The sequence below is a fragment of the Microchirus variegatus genome (assembly GCF_963457635.1).
Source record: "Microchirus variegatus genome assembly, chromosome: 21".
NCBI classification, from domain to species: domain Eukaryota; kingdom Metazoa; phylum Chordata; class Actinopteri; order Pleuronectiformes; family Soleidae; genus Microchirus; species Microchirus variegatus.
In genome coordinates this window covers 4,008,937-4,032,896 of record NC_139822.1, presented here as the reverse complement: position 1 = coordinate 4,032,896, position 23,960 = coordinate 4,008,937, and the positions used below count along the sequence as shown (strand labels likewise).

The following is a 23,960-nucleotide window of genomic DNA, read 5'->3' as shown; positions in this document are numbered from 1 at the left end:
ATATGGAAGCAAAGGTGGGACATATTGCAAATTACAATGCATCAACAGAAATGCTTTTTCATTTCAAAATGTAGCTGCATTTTTGCCCCATAAATAAAATTAATAATCAATATTTCAAAATGCATTTTAATTTTCAATTGAAAATTACTGCTCATTTTGTGCCTTGATTAAAAGAAAACACAAACATAAAAATTATTTTTCGTTTTCATGCTCTCCGCAAAAAGTGTGCCGAAATTAAAATGAGTAAGCAATACGGAGTGATGTAGGAGTGACGTCACTTGCCAATCGCCTTCTTCCAAGCATGCTGAGCATAGATATATATAAAGGGTAGACACATCTACCCTTTATATATATCTATGGTACTGAGTAGGCACTAACCCTGGATTTCCACTGGACGTGGAACGGCCTCGGAACGGCCGCGGAACGGCAGCGGCGCGGTCGCCGTTGCAAATCGCTTCCATTCAAAACAATGAGAGCATTTCAACCAGACGCGCTGCGAAGCGGCTCGCCGCACCGCAGCGATATCGATAGGTAGCAGTTCTATTTTTGCCGTTGCCGCTGCTGAACCTCGTAAATTCCAACAGAGCAGTTCACACCAGACAGGAAAAGCGACACAGAATCAAAGTAAAACATTTCCGCCCCCCTTTCAAAATAAAACACAATACGCAGGTCATATATCCTGTCACAACTTCACATCAACATTACGTCGTGACCGGTGCTACCAGGTCAACAGTCAATTAATCAGAGCGTCTCGGAGAGTCATAATGTACGACGAGAGACTGATTGTTGAAGTGGAGAAACATAACATCATTAATGACACCAGATCTACAGTTCTTCCACGTCGGAGAATGAAAACAAGGTGTGTTGTTGTTGTTTCCTTTATACACACAGTCTATCGCTGGATCTCGCGAACTCGCATCCGTTCGAGATTAGCGCGCGATCTTCCGTGAATACCGCTGGCCCCTTAGGCTCCGCGCCGCTGCCATAACGCGCCCTCTGAGCAGATTTTGTTAATTTCAGCCTCTCCTCTAGATGGCACTATAAACTACTTACTTCACCTTTAACTTGTTTTTATGGTCAAAGACAGTGTGTTGTGATTGGCCAGCCAGCGTAGAGCCTTCCCAACTGTCTTGTGATTGGCCAATACCCGGAAGTGACATAATCAGCATACCCGCTCTCAGAAGCGCAGCTCCCCCCTCTGGAACGGTGGATGCACTGTTACTCATTATCAAAACATTGTTTTAACAATGTTTGAAAATAGCTTTGTCACGACTCCCCGCCGCAGTCCCTTTTATGACTTTGACCCAGAGTCAGACCCAGAGTCAGAAGACACTGTCGCTCGTGAAACACCTCCACAACGGACGTTATTCTTCTTCTGCAGTTCAATGTACGCAACCGGATGTACCCGCACTAGTGCCCGGAGCAGGACGATCTGCTCCTCAGGAGAACCGGTGTTTCCGTTACCGGGTTTTTTCAGAGCTCTCGCTGAGCCGGAGATTACAATAAAACACAGCGTTCTCAGCAGTGGCTGAACTGTTTGTTTAGAACAGGGGTCACCAACCTTTTTGAGACAGAGAGCTACCTGAAGGGTAAAGAATAATATGGAGGGCTACCACATTAACATTTTTTTTATTTGTTTACCATTTAAATTATTAATATTATGCATTAAACTGCATACACATTCATTCCAGTGCCTACTCCTAACGATTACCAGTTTTTATAAACAATATCAAAGATATTTTACTGAGCGATCATACGGATACATGCAAGTGAGGTGAAGTGAAGTGAACCCGCGGGCACCGTATTGGCTGCCTGCGGGCTACCAGGTGCCCGCGGGCAATACGTTGGTGACCCCTGGTTTAGAACCTTCAGGGCTTCTTAAACAAGGTAATGAGGCAGATACACACTAAAAAACAGCGTTAATTGGAATTTCCCGTCTAGGTCTGCTTTAACAATCCTAATAACGTGGGTTAATCTCCGACAATTATGAGGGAATTGTCTGACATCTCAATGTTTAACAGAGAAGTCTGTCCACGATGGTCCTCCAATCGTTTGTCTGGGTGTGTAGCAGAGCCAGAAATAAAAATAAATATTGATTATTAATTTTATTTATTTAAAAAAATTCAGCTACATTTTTAAAATGAAAACGCATTTCTGTTAATGCAAATTTGACATTTCAAATCGTATTTTGTTACCTTTTTGCAGGAGGACGTTTTGAAAATTAAATCTTAAATGTCAAATGTTTATCATTTTAATTAAGTCCCAGAATGAGTGGTCTTGAATTTGAAAATGAAAAAGCAGTTTGGAATATTGATTTTTGATTTTATTTATAACTCAAAAAATGCAGCTACATTTTGAAAATGAAAAAGCATTTCTGTTAATGCATTTTAATTTGCAATATGTCCCACATTTGCTTCCATCGAAAAAATCCTACGATCCAAGTAGACGGATCAATTTGACTTGGGATTATTTAAAAATAAGGCAAATGATAGGTAAATGGCTCTCTTTGAACAGGGGCAATGGAAGACAAAAACGCTTGTGCTTGTCTTCCAGTGGACTCATTCCAAGATTTCTTGCGTGATGGTAACATGAGCATGAGAGTGCTGGCGTCGACACTCCCCTGGAAGCAGTGGGTGTGTGTTTACCTGTATCTCATTTGCATGTAAATGACCAGGCCCAAAACCGAGCATTCTGAAAAAGGCTGTTTTGGCAGGGTTATTGAACTGCTATTGTGCTTCATCCTTATGGTATTTTGGCTAAAGCATGTCACAGACATGTTCATTAGGGCATCAGGAACTAGTTTAACTTGGGGTAATAGGGTATAATATGGGCTCTTTAAGTACTACATTTCATAGTAACAACACTTTCACTTCCGTTTCAGCCTACTTACCATTTTCAGGTAAGAAGCACACCCACCTTATCTGTGTCCCTAAATGATAATTAGGGTAAATGCAGATTTCAGATAAGGGTCACTTTTGAAAGAAAATATAAGCAAGTCCTGCAGTGTAAATGCAGCCTAAAAAAATACATTTAAAAAAGTAGCTTGATTAGATTATCTTAGCATAAATACTGGAAGCAGGTAGTAACAAGAAGTTTAGCTTTGGTAATATGGGGGCAGATCGGGGCTAAAAGTTTTATTCCTATGAAAACAATAGAAAGTCGACTCGAAATGTACAACAGTGTAGTAAAAAAAAAAAGAAGTTTAAATATACTTTGAATTAAATTCTTGAATTATTTTTAATAAATTATAAATTTTCATATTCAGTTGAAAAACCATTTTTTTTTCAGTTTCAAATCTTGTTTTTTCAAGTTTAGACTTTTGGCCCTGATCTACTGTGGGGGACGTGGCCTTAGTTGGGAGAGGTGAATCATCAGGGACAGCGAAGGCGGAGGACCTTCCTCTGTCAATTCCTTGGGAATTTTTGATGCAAGACAAAGTGGTCAAATTTTTCATTTTTTCTTTTGTGTATAAGTCACACATAGTAGTTCCAATTTGAACCAAACTTGGTACAGTTTACAAACAAACTTCTAATGTACTGCCATTAACTCCGCCCACCCAGAAGTCGGTCATTTTGGAAAAAACAAAAAATTACTAGTCTATGCATTTGAAGGAACTCCTCCTAGCACGTTTGAGCTAGCCCCACCAAACTTAGTACTTATGTTCGCGACAAGTTAATCATTAAAAGTTGCCTTCAGGAAACTCACGAAACATTCTCAGGTGTTGGCAGGAGTGTGTTTTTTGACAGAAGTGGTTTTCTACTATTCCTCAGACTGCAGATTAATTATGCCCCTTAAACAGAAATATGACACATGATGTTCATTTTACAAACTCACATTCATTACCACAGAAAATTTGCATTAGGCTCTCTGACAACTAATCTAGCCTTGCATGGAGAATTAGTATAAGTTTCAACATACATTGGCGAGAGATGCCCAGAAGTTGGCTGTTTTGGCATTCATGAAGTAGTAGTCTTTCAAATATTTCTGTTAGAAAAATTAAATAAGCAGACAAATAAAAACAGGCAGTCATTACATCAATGTAGTACCTAAAATATAATTGAGTGTTAATTATAATTAATTGCAAATCTTTTCAATGTAGCTGCAGCAGAGTCTGACTTACTCGACAACCTTCTCTGAACTTATCTTTGCCCATCCAGTCCTCCAGCATCCTTAGAATGGATGCTCCCTGAAAATAAATGTATAATTTCCATTGCAAAGCCTTTTTGTTGCATGTATCTCATTGATATGGTAATGAACCAGCCATCGTACCTTGCTGTATGAGATGGCATCAAACACAGAGGTGATCTCTGCTGGAGTTGAGACATCAACAATGATTGGATGTGAGGAGAGGAGGGCATCATCCACCATTACAGGAAGGACATCGCTGATGATCATGATGTCTCGCTGTGGACAAAGGATGGACAGAAAGCTCACTTTAGAGTACTGAAAACATTAAAATGACAGTGTTATTATGCTGATGCAACTCACCATGCCCCATGAAGGCTGAGCCTCCTCCACACCTATGTACTCAAAGAAACTGGCAAAGCCCTCATTCAGCCAGAGGTCATCCCACCAGTCCATGGTCACAATGTTCCCAAACCACTGGGAAAAGACAATGCAGCATAAGCATGTACAGTATATGGTGTTTTTACTTCTAAAGTACCAAACATTGTCTTTTCGAAGTGGCAGACCAAAACCGCCATCCGGCATGTCTGTAACCAGCCTAGGACTGAGCAATAATATCATAACACAGTGTCAGTATCCAGTGATATCTAAGAGATATAGAAAAGACACAGCTTCTCCATGGACATCTCTTGCCAAGGCAAACTCACGTGGTAGCAGCATACCATTTCACCATGAGGAACGAGTGGGAGCAGACAGGGGGAACTCTTGCAAAAGTATACTCGGGGTAATTATTAAAGATCCTAAAAGTAAAATAAATCCTTTATTTCATTAGGGCCCGAGCACGAAACGTGTCAGAAGTACGAGGAACCTATTGTTTCTGGACGCTGCGCCCAATTTTGAGGGGGTCAACATGCATAAAAACTCTGTTTGGCATAGAGGTTGGGTAGGCAAAAATGCGATAGTGGCATAAGTTATCCTTGTATATCATCTCACTTTACTTCCCACACTTGCATTTATCCTTTATTACCCGCACATGCAGCTAAAGCTGGGGACACACTACAACATTTTCATTGTCGTTAATGATTTTGAAAAGACTTCGAGTCCACATTAACAGAAAATATATTGACTACACAATTTGTCAAACCAACTGAAGCCAACTGAACGCATCAAACTCTCATGAGCGCGACCATGGGCCCGTTTTAACACAAAAGTAGGATTCAAATATCCAGGATGAATGACTGAGCCTGGTTCAACAAATCCAAAACAAGGGTGTCCAGGCTCAGTTGGTTACACAAAGACCAAGCCAGGATGATCGGACACGGATTCATCAAGCCAGGTGAAACCAATCCTGGATAAGTGCGTGTATACAGCTTCCTCAAATAGACCTTGCTGTCGATCGCAGAAGACCAAATCAAAAATAAAGGAAACACGGCCACGATAATAAACCAACGAGAAAAAGCGATCGCCTGAATGCGTAAGTAGTGCGGAAATACACGTTAATTCCTCCGCCGAAACCGTCACATTTACGATCAAAAAAGTTATTTAACATCTCTGAAAATGTACTAAACGTTGTACTAAATGAGTTGTACTATAATGAGTGAAAATGAGTAAATGTCACTTCCTTTAGATTGTAAAATACACTTTGTGTGTGTGCCCGCACGTGCGTGTGTGCGAGCGAGCGTGTGTGTGGTGTGTGGGTGTGTGCGTGTAGATTAAAAATGACTGGGCCAAAGCAGACATGGCAGTATAAGTCAAAATTAAATACAAGAACATCCTGCAGAATGGTGATTTTTTTTTCTTCTTTACCTACAGGATGTCTACAAACACATTACCTGAGCTGTCCTTCACAGTGTGTCCTGCCTGAGGAAGGAGAGGGCTTCAGAGTGCCATCACACATGGACTGGGACAATCCTGCCATCTATTTCAGTTAATATGCATTAATATTTGTCCTCTTATGATGTTTGTGTTGTATACTGTATGCATACAAGCTGCTGGGAGGCATTCATTCATTTGTCTTTTCATTTGTGTATGAATTTGTCCTGCATTCATTTCAATGTGCAGACATATGGGCTCTGTATTATATACAGACCTTTGAATGTGCATTTGTTCTTATGTTCTATAATATGATTTGAATTGTTGCTTTCTTCAGTTTTGAAAGGATCTGATTTACTTGCTTTAATTTATCCTTATTCAATAAAGCAACATCGTGTTACTCTTTGATGTGTTTTTATATATCTATTGTGTGTATATACAATTATTATTAATAATTGTCAAAAAATAAATATGTTAATTATTGTAATCAATGATTACAAATGTTTAGATAATGACTGTGGGTATAGTTGAATGTGAAAACATAGTGTAGTTGGCAGTGGAATAACTATTAGTTTCCATTTGTGGTGACTGCTGGCTGAGATGAAGGATGAGATTTAATAAATCCTGGAACTTAGCCTGCTCCAGACCAGGCTAACGCCACAGGATAAATCTCCATGGTAACTTATGTCGTAACATATCCTGCTTTCCCCTATCCTGCTTTTGAGAAACCGGATCACGGATAAATTAAGCCAGAATAAGCAACATAGCCCGGCTTAATCCCTTATCCTACTTTTGTGAAACGGGGCCCCAGGTCTATGAGACAGTTTAAGTGTAAAGAAACATCACCATCATTGTTTTGATGTTTCCATTGCTTCCTGCCATCTTCGTATTCTAATGCTATTTCCTGTGTCCCACCTACTCGTTTTCATTGGCTGTTGGCAACATGTGTTTGTAGATGGGTCAGTAGTAATTCTATGCTCCACCGTGCACCTGTTGCTGTTCCTTGTTTGCTGTGCAAAGATATAACTTGTGTGACTTTCTTTTACTGTGATCTTTCACTTGCTGCTGTAATACTGGGAATTTCCCCATTCTGGTACAATAAAGGTATATATATTGTATAGTATCGTTAGTACACACTTCCCTATTACGTCCAGAGTTGGCTCAAAAAATAAAAACCAAGTCTGATTGACTGCGACTGAGGTTGGTTTGGGTCTGTTACCCTCAAACACTTGCCAATATGAGTGTTTACCCCTCACACACTAACATATTTCTGTGCCGAATAGCCTGTCCCCAACTAGTGCCGACTGGTGCATTCCAAATTAATTTCAGTTTGTATTGTGCAGTAAGCGAACAAATGAACTCTTATCAACGACACAAGACTATTCTGTCATTATTGTTCCGGTAACTTTTGTTGGTTCATAAAACATTATTGACTACCTTGAGGTGTCATATCTCCCTGTGTAGTAAAACAGTTAACTATAACTCAGGAAGATTTTGTAGTCTTGAACGTTGAACTCACATTTTATTGCTCTTTAGTGAAATAAAGATAAAATCATCAAAGAATTACCAAACAACAGTGACTTAACCTGATATATTGTCACATGAGACTAAATTGCAACATGAACACAAAACTATAACAATAAGATAATATAGTCTGTTTTATTACCTCCACCAATGAGGTTATTTTTGACTGCGTTTGTTCGTCTGTGAGCAGCATAACTCATAAAGTATGGATTCAGATGGACGTTTCTCTGGATTTAGGTTATGGCCTGATTCATTTTTTTTAAATTAAAGCTCACATAGAGTGGTCCTGTTGCACATATGTTAGTTATGGAGGTCTATTTACATACATTAACTTGTTTTTATTTACCAGTTTTTATTGTAATACATATCTATTTAGACAGTGGTACCTGGTGAACCAGCTCATGGGCAATAACACTGGCCACTCGCTGCTTGTTGTAGGAGGAAGACTGCCTCTCATCATATAGTAGGTTGGTCTCCCTGTAAGTGATGAGGCCCCAGTTCTCCATAGCACCAGTGCCAAAGTCAGGGATGGCTATCTTATCTGGAATAAAACAGAACAGAAGTTCTTGATTAACTACAATATTATAATCAACATTAGGACGACAATTCGATGTTCTTCACATAAGACTCCAGTAACAGTCCTATTGCTGATTTTTTACCACTACAACCTGATCGCCGAACAAATGAACTCTTATCAATGTCTTACGGTGGCATAAACACAAGACTATTCTGTCATTATTGTTCTGGTAACTTTTGTTGGTTCATAAAACATTATTGACTACCTTGAGGTGTCTTATTTCCCTGTGTAGTAAAACAGTTGATATCTTTGGAAGGAAAACTGCATGCATCATACATTATATAATATATAAAAATCTTAACTATAACTCAGGAAGCTTTTGTAGTCTTGAACTCTGAACTCACATTTTACTGCTCTTTAGTGAAATAAAGATCAATAAGATAATATAGTCTGTTTTATTACCTCAACCAAGGAGGTTATTTTTTGACTGCGTTTGTTTGTCTGTGAGCAGCATAACTCATAAAGTATGGATTTAGATGGACGTTTCTCTGGATTTAGGCCCCGTATCTCGCTGAATTCTTATTTTTTTTTTTTCACTGAGATAAAACATGGCCTAGGTTCCTATCCATTTTGTTGACATATATGTGTAGTCTAAATTACAGTGACACAATGGACAGCTAACCAGTTCTTTACAGGGCAACACACAGAGAAAAACAACCATTCACATTCACACCTACTGTCAATTTAGAGCAGGGGTCACCAACCTATTTGACACTGAGAGCCACTTTAAGAGTACTGAGTTATCCAAAGTGCTACCAGTTTGATATACAATTCTGAAATAATAAAGTTGCATGGGTTACCTTTAATTGTATATTATTATTAGGGTTCGAGCACGACTGTGCAAGAACCCTATTGTAATTGAAAGAGTTATTATTATTAGGGTTCGAGCACGACTGTGCAAGAACCCTATTGTAATCGTAAGAGTTATTATTAGGGTTCGAGCACGACTGTGCAAGAACCCTATTGAAACTGAAAGAGTTATTATTAGGGTTCGAGCACGACTGTGCAAGAACCCTATTGAAACTGAAAGAGTTATTATTATTCTTATTATTATTATTATTCCGCCAAATGAATCGCCTTTTTGAGGCCTTTCCCATGCCCAAAAACTCACAGATTTTTGCGACCACGTCAGGCCTGGTGAAAATTTACGTATTTCAAAGGTTCGGGGAAAAAGCGTGGAAAATTGGAAGTGGGAGGGGCTAAAGAGTGACGCAAAAAAGTGCTAGTAGGTCATCTCCTGTCGGGTTTAACGAAAATGAACAAAACTCGGTACACATGTTCATTAGGTTGAACTTTAAATAAAAGTCGATGACAAGCGTCCTGGAAATCCTACGGGAAGGCCGCCATCTTGGATTGAAGGCGAAAACAGCGGCGTTTTTGGCGAATTTACACCATCGCTACAAAATCTATCTCCTCCTACAGTTTTTGAGCGAACACCTTCAAACTTGGGGAGATCACTGTGGACCAGTTGAGGAACAGAAACAATTGGAAGGATTTTTTAAATATCGTATGGCGCACGAGATAGGGGGCGCTAAAGTTGGCGAAAATTCAGGTTTTTCGCCGCAGAGAACGAAACTCTTATAACTTTACAACGAAAGGTCCGATCGGAACCAAACTTGATGTGAGTGATGATGGGTGGTGTCTGAAGAAGACTATGAAGAAATGGTCCATTTTGAAAACAGCGCCTCCTGGTGGTGGCAGAAAACATACGAAAATTACACCAGCGCTACAAAATCTATCTCCTCCTACAGTTTTTGAGCGATCACCTTCAAACTTGGGGAGGTCACTGTGGACCAGTTGAGGAACAGAAACAATTGGAAGGATTTTTTAAATATCGTATGGCACACGAGATAGGGGGCGCTAAAGTGAGTGAAGAACGAAACTCTTATAACTTTACAACGAAAGGTCCGATCGGAACCAAACTTGATGTGAGTGATGATGGGTGGTGTCTGAAGAAGACTATGAAGAAATGGTCCATTTTGAAAACAGCGCCTCCTGGTGGTGGCAGAAAACATACGAAAATTACACCAGCGCTACAAAATCTATCTCCTCCTACAGTTTTTGAGCGATCACCTTCAAACTTGGGGAGGTCACTGTGGACCAGTTGAGGAACAGAAACAATTGGAAGGATTTTTTAAATATCGTATGGCGCACGAGATAGGGGGCGCTAAAGTGAGTGAAGAACGAAACTCTTATAACTTTACAACGAAAGGTCCGATCTGAATCAAACTTGCTGTGAGTGATAACAGGCCAGGCCTGAAGACATTTATATGAAAATATTCAACTTTCAGCGCCCCCTGTTGGCTAAAGGCCAACATTGTCCGATCTGCAAGAAAATTGAAATGTGAGGCAAGTGAACTTCCCTGAACACGTTTACGGACACGACTTTCACCCACAGGAAGTCGGCCATTTTAAACAGGAAGTGCCCTCTAACTTTGCTGTACATTTACCGATAAGCACAGAACTTCATATGTGAGACCAGGGACCTGTCCTGAACATGTCTATATAAAAATATTCAACTTTCAGCACCCCCTGGTGGCAGCAGATAGTATTACATGCACACGTCGCGATGGCTCCTCAGACCGACATGCGTGGGGACGCCGCTGAAAATAACTAGCCCCGCGAGCGGTGAATGAACGGGTTCGTGGGCGAGGCGAGCGAGGAGGCGTGGCACACGCCGACGAGCGCGCATCGGCTCGAACCCGTTCAGATCCGCTCGCGGGGCTAGTTATTTTTATTATTATTATTAGGGTTCGAGCACGACTGTGCAAGAACCCTATTGAAACTGAAAGAGTTATTATTAGGGTTCGAGCACGACAGTGCAAGAACCCTATTGAAACTGTAAGAGTTATTAGGGTTCGAGCACGACTGTGCAAGAAACCTATTGAAACTGTAAGAGTTATTAGGGTTCGAGCACGACTGTGCAAGAACCCTATTGAAACTGTAAGAGTTATTATTATTCTTATTATTATTATTCCGCCAAATGAATCGCCTTTTTGAGGCCTTTCCCATGCCCAAAAACTCACAGATTTTTGCGACCACGTCAGGCCTGGTGAAAATTTACGTATTTTAAAGGTTCGGTGAAAAAGCGTGGAAAATTGGAAGTGGGAGGGGCTTAAAAGTGACGCAAAAAAGTGCTAGTAGGTCATCTCCTGTCGGGTTTAACGTAAATGAACGAAACTCGGTACACATGTTCATTAGGTTGAGCTTTAAATAAAAGTCGATGACAAGCGTCCTGGGAATCCTACGTGAAGGCCGCCATCTTGAATTGAAGGCGAAAACGGCGGCGTTTTTGGCGAATTTACACCATCGCTACAAAATCTATCTCCTCCTACAGTTTTCGAGCGATCACCTTCAAACTTGGGGAGGTCACTGTGGACAAGTTGAGGAACAGAAACAATTGGAAGGATTTTTAAAATATAGTATGGCGCACGAGATAGGGGGCGCTAAAGTTGGCGAAAATTCAGGTTTTTCGCCGCAGAGAACGAAACTCTTATAACTTTACAACGAAAGGTCCGATCGGAACCAAACTTGATGTGAGTGATGATGGGTGGTGTCTGAAGAAGACTATGAAGAAATGGTCCATTTTGAAAACAGCGCCTCCTGGTGGTGGCAGAAAACATACGAAAATTACACCAGCGCTACAAAATCTATCTCCTCCTACAGTTTTTGAGCGATCACCTTCAAACTTGGGGAGGTCATTGTGGACCAGTTGAGGAACAGAAACAATTGGAAGGATTTTTTAAAAATCGTATGGCGCACGAGATAGGGGGCGCTAAAGTGAGTGAAGAACGAAACTCTTATAACTTTACAACGAAAGGTCCGATCTGAATCAAACTTGCTGTGAGTGATAACAGGCCAGGCCTGAAGACATTTATATGAAAATATTCAACTTTCAGCGCCCCCTGGTGGCTAAAGGCCAACATTGTCCGATCTGCAAGAAAATTGAAATGTGAGGCAAGTGAACTTCCCTGAACACGTTTACGGACACGACTTTCACCCACAGGAAGTCGGCCATTTTAAACAGGAAGTGCCCTCTAACTTTGCTGTACATTTACCGATAAGCACAGAACTTAATATGTGAGACCAGGGACCTGTCCTGAACATGTCTGCAAACAATTAACCTACCAACAGGAAGTGGAACACCCATAACAGGAAGTTAAGCCTAACATTGTCTGTTCTTTCCAAACCTTTGACATGTGAGACAAGTGAACTTCCCTGAACACGTTTGCAGACAAGCCTCAGAAAGTCGGCCATTTTAAACAGAAAGTGCCCTCTTACTTTGCCGTATGTCACACGATCCCCTCAAAACTTGTTACTTTTAAATTTATGCTCAACTTGTCTAATTCTGTAAAATCTTTATAAAATACCATATTTTTTTTCTAGTTTATGCAAATGCTATGTATATTCACAATGTATGTAAATAGAGAAATTACTAAAAAACTTGTTACTTTTAAATTTATGCTCAACTTGTCTAATTCTGTAAAATCTTTATAAAATACCATATTTTTTTTCTAGTTTATGCAAATGCTATGTATATTCACAATGTATGTAAATAGAGAAATTACTAACAATCACTACACTGTGGAGAGCCAAATAAAATAATTTTTTACTTGTCATGCCAAACTAAGGTCACAGCTCTACCTGCTGGTGGCATTGAGCAAATGCATTGTAACTGATTCAAACAAAATGTGTACAAGTTTGAACCGTACTAGATAGGTTTCATATGATTACCTCTGCAAAAACTATAATACAATAGTTCTCTTATGATATATACTACGTAAATTTACCATGTATACAAATATAGAAATGAGAAAAATAACACTATGTAGAAGCAAATCAAACAATGTTTTACTTGTATAACACCATATACTGATCATCACTCCACCTGGTGGTGATATTGAGCAAAGACTTTGTAACCAATTTAAATTGACTCAAGTACTTTTGTTTGACTTGTCAGATTCTAATTAAATTTATGCTCAACTTGTCTAATTCTGTAAAATCTTTATAAAATACCATATTTTTTTTCTAGTTTATGCAAATGCTATGTATATTCACAATGTATGTAAAATAGAGAAATTACTAACAATCACTACACTGTGGAGAGCCAAATAAAATAATTGTTTACTTGTCATGCCAAACTAAGGTCACAGCTCTACCTGCTGGTGGCATTGAGCAAATGCATTGTAACTGATTCAAACAAAATGTGTACAAGTTTGAACCGTACTAGATAGGTTTAATATGATTACCTCTGCAAAAACTATAATACAATAGTTCTCTTATGATATATACTACGTAAATTTACCATGTATACAAATATAGAAATGAGAAAAATAACACTATGTAGAACCAAATCAAACAATGTTTTACTTGTATAACACCATATACTGATCATCACTCCACCTGGTGGGGATATTGAGCAAAGACTTTGTAACCAATTTAAATTGACTCAAGTACTTTTGTTTGACTTGTCAGATTCTAAAAATATTAAATAGTACAACTTAAGTTACAGCATGCATAATTACCATGTATAATATAATCAAATCAAACACTCTTGCAACAAAAACTTGGATGATGCAGATTTAGCCAATAGTTTTGATAAAGTTTAAAGGTATGCATTAAAACAATAAAACGGTCTTACATGAAATTTGCAAAAAAACAACCAGGAAACTGAAAGAATTGCAATACAATAAACTTTTATTTGTATACTGCCACATAATAACATATACTTTCAACTAAACTTCAATACTTAAAATACTATACAGGGAAGGGAAACCCAACAATTCACACAATGAGCAAGCACTTGGCGACAGTGGAGAGAAAAAAACTCCCTTTTAACAGGAAGAAATCTCTGGCAGAACCAGACTCAAAAGTGCAGCCATCTGCCAGGCTGGTTGGGGTGAAAGGGTTTGGGATAGAGGACCGAGGAGAAGTGGGGGCAGGAGACAGTGAGGGATGGGGGGCTTAGAGATGGATTAGAGAGAGAGTGAGAAAGAGAAACAAGCAGCAAATATGACATTTGTACTAACTTAACGAAATTTGACATTTATACTAAGGATCATTATTTTAACGAACAATAACAGGAACGCGTAAAATCCTGAATCGCAACTTGATATGGCCCAGGACACAGGATGCCTGCAGAGCACAGAAAAATAGGTTAGGTAGGTAACAAAACAAATATTCTACTATAAATACAAATGGATCATTTTATGGAGTCTGCAGTCCAGAACAAATAATGCCTGCAAAGCAATGAAAAGAGGTTAAATGAAATAACATCAGCATCTGGAGTCTCTGAGTTCAGGATACCTACAAACCACACAATATGGGAACAAGAACAAAGTTATCAAGTCATTATTTACAAATTGTTACAATACAGATGGACATTTACTTTACTACTTCTAATCTAATGCTCTGACAAAAAAAATCACTTCTCAACTGGCTACACTATACCTGTACCACTGACACCACAGCGGTCTACCACACAACATTCTCTAAAAGAAACTGAAGAAAAAAAGCTTACAGAAATTGATTGTTACAGTTGTCATGGTTAAGCAAGCAATCAAACACGGTGACATAAACATTTTGTTGCCATCACTTAAACAAACATAGGACTGCCTCGTGGTCACTAAAGTATGCAGGTAGCACTAGTGATTCAGCTCCATTACCTGCTGTTTTAATGTAAATGTGATCAATTAAAGTGCCCTTCTCTGTTGTTGCTTCTGTCACAACCTGAACATATCCTTTGTCTGTTAAAAATTTGCACATTGTTGATGACTTGAAAATGTCCTCATTAAAATCTCCCATAACTGCAATGGTTTCATTTACCGAATCAAGCCAATCAAGAAATCTGCCTAAATGTTCCTTAAATAATGTCATGGGATAACATGGTGGTCGATAAATTACAGCAACAAGTATGTGGTTTGTAGCAAATTTGGACACTATGCATTCCAAATTAAAAGAAGGGACTTTTACCATCTCAAATTGTGTGTTATGTGCAATATAAATGCCAACTCCACCATGTTGTTGATCTCTCAATGTAACCAATCTGGGGTCATCACTAGTGTAGGATGAACTGCGTGAACAACCATGAAAACTATAACCCTCAATGTTTACTGATTCAACCGACGATGCTGCAGCTAACCAAGTCTCGGTAACAGCAATACAGTTAAGCTGTAACCGCTGTGTACACAACATCAAATCTGGCACATGTCGAGTCAAACCCTGCACATTCATCAAAAAAACACTAAACCTGCTTGTGCTCAATCGCTGCCCTGTCAAACTATCAACTAAAAATGGAGACATTCTCTGAACCGCATCTTTAATGTCACCTCTACAATAAATCTTCTCCTCATCAAACTCTTCGATGATCAAACCTGACAAACTCCTGACTCGACTTAAAGCAACATATGCCTGTCCAGCTGAAAATATTTTGTCAAAACACACAACAACATCATCAACTGTGATGCCCTGAACTTTGTGAATTGTACAAGCCCAAGCTAACTTAAGGGGAAACTGTCTTCGCAAGCCACCATTTTTACAAGCTCTCTCCTCCTCTGGAGCAATAGCTGTAGAACCCACTAAATCAGCTGAAACACTTGGTGACTGTCTTCTCCTCTCTGCACCTACATTTTCATGATCAAATTTAACAAAAACCTTTTTCGGAAACCTAACACCCTCTGATTGGACTATACATGTCACAACACCACATGCTCCATTCACCAGGCCATCACTCACATCAACATTCTGAGTCAACATGACCCGAGCCCCGACACCCACCAAAAATTGCTCAGCCAAAGAGGTATTCTTGGCTTTAGCGTGATGGCCTTCAATTAGCTCCAATTTTCCAGTTCTCCTATTGTTTTTAAAGTCCTGGGCTTCAACAGTCACATAGTCAGGACACGCATCATACAACCGCTGAATATTATGCTCATTTACTTGTCGATTTGTTGCATAAATGTGTAAAGCTGAGCTGACTTCACCAGTTTCACAACGTTTCAAAATGTCTACATCACTTTTTAGCAACGGTGTCTTTTTTTCATGAGTCCTAACCCTGTTCAGCAACTCTGAAAATACACCATCCTTCTGCCTGACTACCTCTGTCAACTGCACTACTGAAAACAAAGACCACAAGTCAATATTCAAATCCTCAACATACAAAGGTTTTCCTTTTACTGGAGGTAACTGGTAGAAATCTCCAACTGCAATAACACAAACATTTCCAAATGGACGGTTTCCACTTTGCTTCATTTGACGTAATCTAGCGTGAATGTACGCCAATAGATTGGGATTAACCATAGAAATTTCATCTATAATCAAAATTTGGAGATCACAAAATTTAGCTCGAAGAGAATTAATTTTTTCTTCACCCAATGGAGTGTACGGTAAGCGTACATCAAGTCCAATGCTAAATGTGTGGTGAATTGTTGCTGCATTCAAATTGAACGCAGCAATTCCTGTTGGTGCAGTTATTAAAACACTGACGTTGTCAGGATGACTGCACAATGGTGACAACAACCGAATTGACTCGTACTGAATAGCTTTGATTAAATGACTTTTACCAGTTCCAGCACCACCAGTAATGAAAACATGTAGAGGAGGTGGATTTTTCCCTGAGACCTTGTTTAAACACCACTGCCGAATCTGATAAAAAACATGCATCTGTGTATGATTCAAAGACCTAACCAACGACAAACCATCACTTCTACTCATTACATTATTCCTACTTTCTAAATGTTGTACCTGTTCACGATTAACCGCCAAATCTGGAATATTATCCTGGTGTTCTGCCACTGCTTCCTGTCTCTGTGCAATTTCTTCCACAGCCTCTAAACGTTCCAGCTCCCGCTCAGGACACAACTCACACCACGCATCTTCTGCCACCCCATCGGCATTAATCCTATTCTGGATATTTTCCAACATGTCTGCATCTTCTTCAAACCTGCTCCTATTCCCGTCAACAACTGACTTTACTGGATACACTGATCCATCAGAAAACACAACATTACCGTTCTCATAAAACTGATGGAACGTTTCAAAGCCCTCCGGTTTTAGCTGATCATCTACACGATACGGCATGAACAACTGCAACCTACTCTGATGAAACAATTCAGGACTTTTTGTTTCAGAAAACCTAGCATAACGCACTACAGCAGGATCTGTTCTGACTCTTTTTGCAACATATCCACAATTATTACTCAATGCAACCTTATTTTTATTGTTCTCACTTTTACCCAAAACACGGTATTCAGACACAAACACTGCAATACACATGTCACTAAATGTACTATCATTGGGCCTGTTCTTATACCGGTCAACTAAACTTGTCATCCACATTTCATCTGTGCTGATGTCATCTGAATCTGCCTTTTGTTTTAACACATTTAAAGGCAAACTCATCTTAACTACATTGTTCCCTGTCGGTACAAACATGACCTTCCTAGAACACTCCTTCAAATGCATGTTAGTCAACCTATACACTGCTTCCTGAGCACACACATCCCTGTTGTGCAAGTAAACACCACCTAATTTCTTCAATGCCTCTTTTGCACTAACATTACCATCCTTAGCTGCTTCCTTTTGTGCATTCGCCAACAACAAACCCATTTCCCTTTCTGCCTTAGAAATGTAAGAAATAATGTACACCACACATGCATAAGCATCCACCACAAACTGGATGTCCAAGTTAGCATTCCAACATGTTAAAAGTTGCTTATTGTACTGATTAACCCAAACCTCTTTCACCTGCCTCTTTAACACAACTTTTGTACCCTTAGTTACCCGACAGTACGAATCTTCAAATGCTTCCTGCGTTATCCCTAGGCTTTCAAACAACTGCTCCACTGAATCAAAGCTCTGGTTTTCATCGGAAAGTGCCTTCTTAACGTCTTCCAAAATCTCATGAGCTCTTACTTTACGCGCCCTTCTTTCGTCCAAATCACGGTTTTTACAAGTGACACACAAAAGCTCAGTCAAATCAGTTTTTTCACATTTACACGAAACTATCGGCTCGTCTTCTTTAAAACGACTTACAAATGTTTGTGCAGATGCTGGTCTCGGAAAATTAAAACGACAAACTGTGTTGTTCTTTTTACACGTTTTAGAGTGGCGCTTTGAATGTATCTGCACAGATGACACAATGTCCAATAAAGTGTCATCATCAGAGGGTAGTTCACATGTAACATATTTGTCAATAAAGTCAACTACCTCTTCATCTGTGTTTTTGTCAATTAAGGGGGCATTCTCGATCCAAAACAGGCAATGTACATGTGGAGACCCGCGCTGCTGAAATTCAACACGATAAAAATAGTCCTTGATTTTACCAATAGGGTGTGAAGGAGACATAAGGATCTCCTTCAAAAAACAATGCCACCGAAAATCAAACATTCTTGCTGCAGCAACTGGATTACGACGCAACAAGTCACACCTGTCTGCCCACTCTAACTCCTCAGCTGTCTGCTCTCTCCCTTCCTGTTTCAAAATACTACTGAGTAAATTAGTCCAGCGCATGTCTGCCGCAGAAAATGAACAAAACCAAGTGGGTACACCAAGCTGACGCACACAAGCAAGTAGATCACGCTGTGCTGCTTGCCAAAAAGACGGAGTACCCCTAATGGGTTTAAGGAAACGATAACCATCGTCAAACTCTAACAACTTCCTTAAAGACTCCTCATTTTTCAACAAATCGCTTACCCTCTTAGAAATCCGACTTCCTGTCCCTTTCCTCAAAGCTATGGACACATTTGACACAACCTGCTCCAACTCTGACATGTACTGTGCATAAAAAATATACTCTACATTCCGAGCAAACCTACCATCAGCGTGAAGAATCCGATTATTAAGATAACGTGACAATGTCAAGCGAGACTCTCTATCGTCATGATACACAGGTTGTCCGTGTGGAAACAATACTGGATAACATTTAGCTTCATTTTCACGATTAGAAAGTAACTTCACAGGGCTGTTACCTTCTGCTGGAGCCAGATTCAAAACACCATCGAGGTACTGATCGAGAGCTTCTTGACCTATATCTACAGGCATGAGACAAGTGTCCTGAAACATACAATGTTGCTGCCTGTCATGCAACAGCTCATCCTCACCCTCATCCACAGCATCAGAGGTTTCATCCTTTTCTACATCAGCATCACTTTCCTGTACTACACTCTCATGCTCCAGTTCCCTACAAAACTCATTCAACCACTCTTCATTAAAATCTACATCTTTATAGTACTTGTTATTCCGTTTTAAATATGACAAAGCCTGCCTTACACGCATTGTATCAACAAACTGATACTCATAATGCCCTTTATACGTCAGCTTACGCTTCAGTTTCACTCGCAACAAGGATCCTTCCATATTGGAACGAGGAAGCAAATTATTGGTCTCTACAATGTTTGCTGGAACACATGTCACCGGCCCATGAACCCCGTTTTGGCCCCCTTTAGGCAATGCCAACACTTTCATAAAAGGAATATGTAATGCTATCAAATGCTGCTCTAAACTATTCAAACAAGCTAATTCAGGAGGCACAGGATGAACACCTAAATTATTAACAACACACTCAGGAGGAATCACTTTTTTAAGTATCTTGGAATTACAAGTGTTACAAATCCACAAGTGACCTCTAGGCGACTCCAACAACTGACATGGACTTACACAGTTCTCGTTACATGTGTGTAAATACTCCTCTGAAATACATTTATCAGCAATTGATGCCATGTCTGCACTCTTATTATAATTACTTTTCTTACAGCTCAAAACCTGGTATCGAAACAACGTTCTTTGACAAGAGGAACACACAAAATCTGGTCCATAATGATTAACTTTACCGAAATACTTCTCCTTTACAAAATCAAACTCTGTTGCTTTGTCCTTCAACTGCTGCCTTTTCTCTTTGCTGGCTGCTCTAACACTTTCCTGAAACACTGCATTATTATGATACTTGGTTATACTTGTGGTCTTTACGCTCAGTCTGTGAAATTTATCTAGACGATATTTACTTTTACTTATCTCTTTCACTCTGTCTTTATGCCCGACATCTAACTTATATTTACTTTTACTCATCTCTTTCTTTTTGTCTTTATGCCCGACATCTAACTGATATTTACTTTTACTTATCTCTTTCACTCTGTCTTTATGCCCGACATCTAACTTATATTTAGTTTTACTCATCTCTTTCACTCTGTCTTTATGCCCGACATCTAACTGATATTTACTTTTACTCATCTCTTTCACTCTCTCTCTGTGCAAGACATTTTGCTTGTATTTCCTTGTACTGCTCTTCTTAATTTTGTGCATAACCGACTCATCTTCCTGATATTTAACTATACTCCTTTCCTTACGTTTTAGCTTATCTGACATATTTGTTCTATACATCATTTTATATTTTAAGAACCGTTTTGTTTTTAAATACTTAGAAAAACAATAGTTTATTTTTGGACCAGAAATTGTGGCTGTTCCCTGTGCCTCTACTTTAATGTCCCGTCTAAGATTGTAGCCTGTTGTAGCCTCACCTACTTTGCAGTAACCATAACAAGACTGTGTCTGTGGCTGATGAACACAAACAACAGTCTCATAGTGGTTACCATTGACATTTTCCAAATACACTGCCTGACTACTGCCTGACAACTGCCTATCCTTACAACTATATTCAAGCCAGCGATCACCAATGTAAGTAAAAATGGAAACTCCTAAACAATCTGCTGCTGCTTGAATTTCGACCTCTGTTGCCCAACTGCCAACATAACGCATCCTTGACTTACTGACATATTCTGACACTGAAGAGAACTCACTTCTCAAAATACCACAATAAGCTACAGCATTACCTTCTAATTGCTTGACTACAGCTAGTCTAATTTTCCTATGATACTTTTGTGAACCACACACAGCTTGACTGACTGATCTAAAGAAACAGTTACCATCACCAACGATTGTGTCCTTTTTACACGGAGCCCCCAACCCACCGACTTTTGGAGAGACAATATCAACTTTCTCCGATTCAACATTTAATTTGTTACATAAAGTTCGAGCTTCATCATTACGAAGAGGGTTAAACACTAACTCCTTAACTGTAACCTCACTAACAAATGCTACATCTGGATCAACTGGCTCACTCCTTTTAACCCTCTTTGAACTCTGAGTACACATTGGAACAGTGTGCTTTGCTTTTGGAGAGACAACATCAACCTTCTCCGATTCAACATTTAATTTGTTACATAAATTTTGAGCGTCATCATTACGAAGAGGGTTAAACACTAACTCCTTAACTGTAACCTCACTAACAAATGCTACATCTGGATCAACTGGCTCACTCCTTTTAACCCTCTTTGAACCCCGAATACACATTGGAACAGTGTGCTTTGCACCAACCTGACAGCGTCTCTGACTTGCTCTCTTACCTGAATATGACTGGCTAGCACCAACATCATATTGGCTAGCACCACCATCATCTTGGCAAACACCACCATCCTCTATGCTGAGACCACTATCTAATTTCAGAGTGACACGAACACCAACAATCTCAAACAACTTCTGTGTCCCTCTGAATCCTGCAGCAAAGAAACTGAAATGCTGAATCAAGTGTTCAAGATTACTTAAAAACACAACAACACTCTTCCCTTCGGGATCCACCATCCCATCTGCACTGCGTGCATGGGAGTCAACAACGGCAAACTGTTCACCAACCCTAATAATGGCACAAGTACTGGCGGACAATGTGAAAAAGCATGTGTCATATTCCCTACAGATCTTTTCAAAACCGTCCCTCAGAGTTGTGAGCACACATGCGTCAATAAGCTCTCCCTCAACCACATCGACATCTCCACTCACAGTGACACCATACTCAAACTCATAACTATGGCCATCTCTATCCAACTGCTTTGGCAACTCTGGAATACACGGCCTAGAGTGCCCACGAAAAATCGCCTTACTGTCACGCAAAGATGTGTAGATCTTGTCACCAGAAACTACAGCATCGTCCAGATCAGTCGTTTGCCAAGAAAACACACTCTTGGTCTTATGCTTCGCCATGGCAGCCAAACTTACTGCCATACACTGCAAACCCCCATATTTAAAACGGCGGTGCCCCTGATGAAAGGATCCCCTCACAGAACCCACACCTAAAGTTAACGGCAACGCATCAGGGGAACCAAAGGAAATCGCAACCTCACTGTCTGTGTCAGAAACCACTGTGACCTCCTCTACACCTGAACGAACAGACCCTGCACAAAAAATGACGGGCAAAGTGGAAGAGCACCCAGAAGAATTAGGAATGGTCCTACCTTTGATGGAGTTTGAGGAACGGTGCCGAGCAGAGGGAAGGTCCTTGGTGGTCACAGGACTGGCAGTTGATGGTCCAGTCATCACTTCCACAACAGTTGCAGCTGCCCTCTCCTATGGAAGTAATCCATGCATTGGAGCCAACTTTATTTATACAGCACTTTAAATACAACAACAAATGAAACCAAGTGCTGTACATCAGCGATGAATCAATAAAACAAATAAACATGTCACCTAATAGACCTAAGAACAAACAATAAAAATACTGTAGAACATATAAAAACACAAATAAACAGGTCATTCAATAAAACTATAAAAAAAAAAAAAAAACAGCGTCTCATACTGGTTCGAAAGCCAAAGAGTAAAAATGGGTTTTAAGATGCTTTTTAAACATGGACAGTGATGGGGGGTGTCTAACAGTGATGGGGGGTGTCTAAGAGGGAGGGGCGTGCCTAAGAGGGAGGGGGCGTGTCTAGTAGTGGGGGGTGTTCCTAACATGGGGGCGTATCTAATAACGAGGGGCGTGTCTAACATTCTGTGGAGGATTGTTATACAAAATAAATGACTTCACATAAACTTTGTATTCACATATTTACCAGCAACAACAATAAAGAAAAGCTACACACCAATTACTGATAATATTTATCAGCAATCGAAACAAAAGGTCATCTTTGACTTCCAACTTTATTTTCAAAGTAACAAGGTGTTGCATGCTCTAATCATAAATTGCACACAAACGGCCCTCACCGGCACAGTCCTCGAGAGTGGAGGCCACTCTTCCTCGAGCTCCACCTTAGGAAAAAAAAAGAAATTAACTCCATGTATTCCCACACTTTATTACCCAAAAAAAATTAAAAAACAGCGTCTCATACTGGTTCGGAAGCCAAAGAGTAAAAATGGGTTTTAAGATGCTTTTTAAACGTGGACAGTGATGGGGGGTGTCTAACAGTGATGGGGGGTGTCTAACAGTGAGGGGGGGTGTCTAACAGTGATGGGGGGTGTCTAACAGTGAGGGGGGTGTCTAACAGTGAGGGGGCATGTCTAGTAGTGAGGGGTGTACCTAAGATGGGGGCGTGTCTAATAATGAGGGGCGTGTCTAACATTCTGTGGAGGATTGTTATACAAAATAAATTACTTCACATAAACTTTGTTTTCACATATTTACCAGCAACAACAATAAAGAAAAGCTACACACCAATTACTGATAATATTTATCAGCAATCGAACAAAAGGTTATCTTTGACTTCCAACTTTATCTAATTTAAAAGTAACAAGGTGTTGCATGCTCTAATCATATATTGCACACAAACTGCCCTCACCGGCACAGTCCTCGAGAGTGGAGGCCACTCTTCCTCGAGCTCCACCTTAGGAAAAAAAAGAAATGAACTCCATGTATTCCCACACTTTATTACGCAAAAATAGAAAATCAATATAACTTGTCAGACCTCCTGGTTCCGACGGTTCTTCTTTGGAGCAGAAGGCATCCTAGGACGTTTTGCACGCTAAAGGAAGAACAAGAGATGCTTTGAAGGGAACAACTTTGGATCATTTCAGCTGTCTTGACAGTTTAATATTCAAAATAAAATAATCAGCTAATAAACACAATTTGCATGCACATTACCGTTGGTCCCTTGGCAGAGGTAGTGGG

At 39.8% G+C, this 23,960-nt stretch overlaps 1 protein-coding gene across 1 annotated transcript in view; it reads right to left on the bottom strand.

The window, feature by feature from the left end:
- enpep (glutamyl aminopeptidase) overlaps positions 1-23,960 on the bottom strand; it is a gene marked incomplete at both ends in the record, with an annotated part of 88,210 nt that overhangs the window by 16,784 nt on the left and 47,466 nt on the right. The window contains 5 exons of the mRNA XM_083907790.1: positions 3,919-3,984; positions 4,121-4,186; positions 4,270-4,404; positions 4,489-4,602; positions 7,848-8,002. Of these exons, the coding sequence (XP_083763916.1) occupies positions 3,919-3,984; positions 4,121-4,186; positions 4,270-4,404; positions 4,489-4,602; positions 7,848-8,002 (536 nt within the window). The remainder of the gene's footprint in view (positions 1-3,918; positions 3,985-4,120; positions 4,187-4,269; positions 4,405-4,488; positions 4,603-7,847; positions 8,003-23,960) is intronic.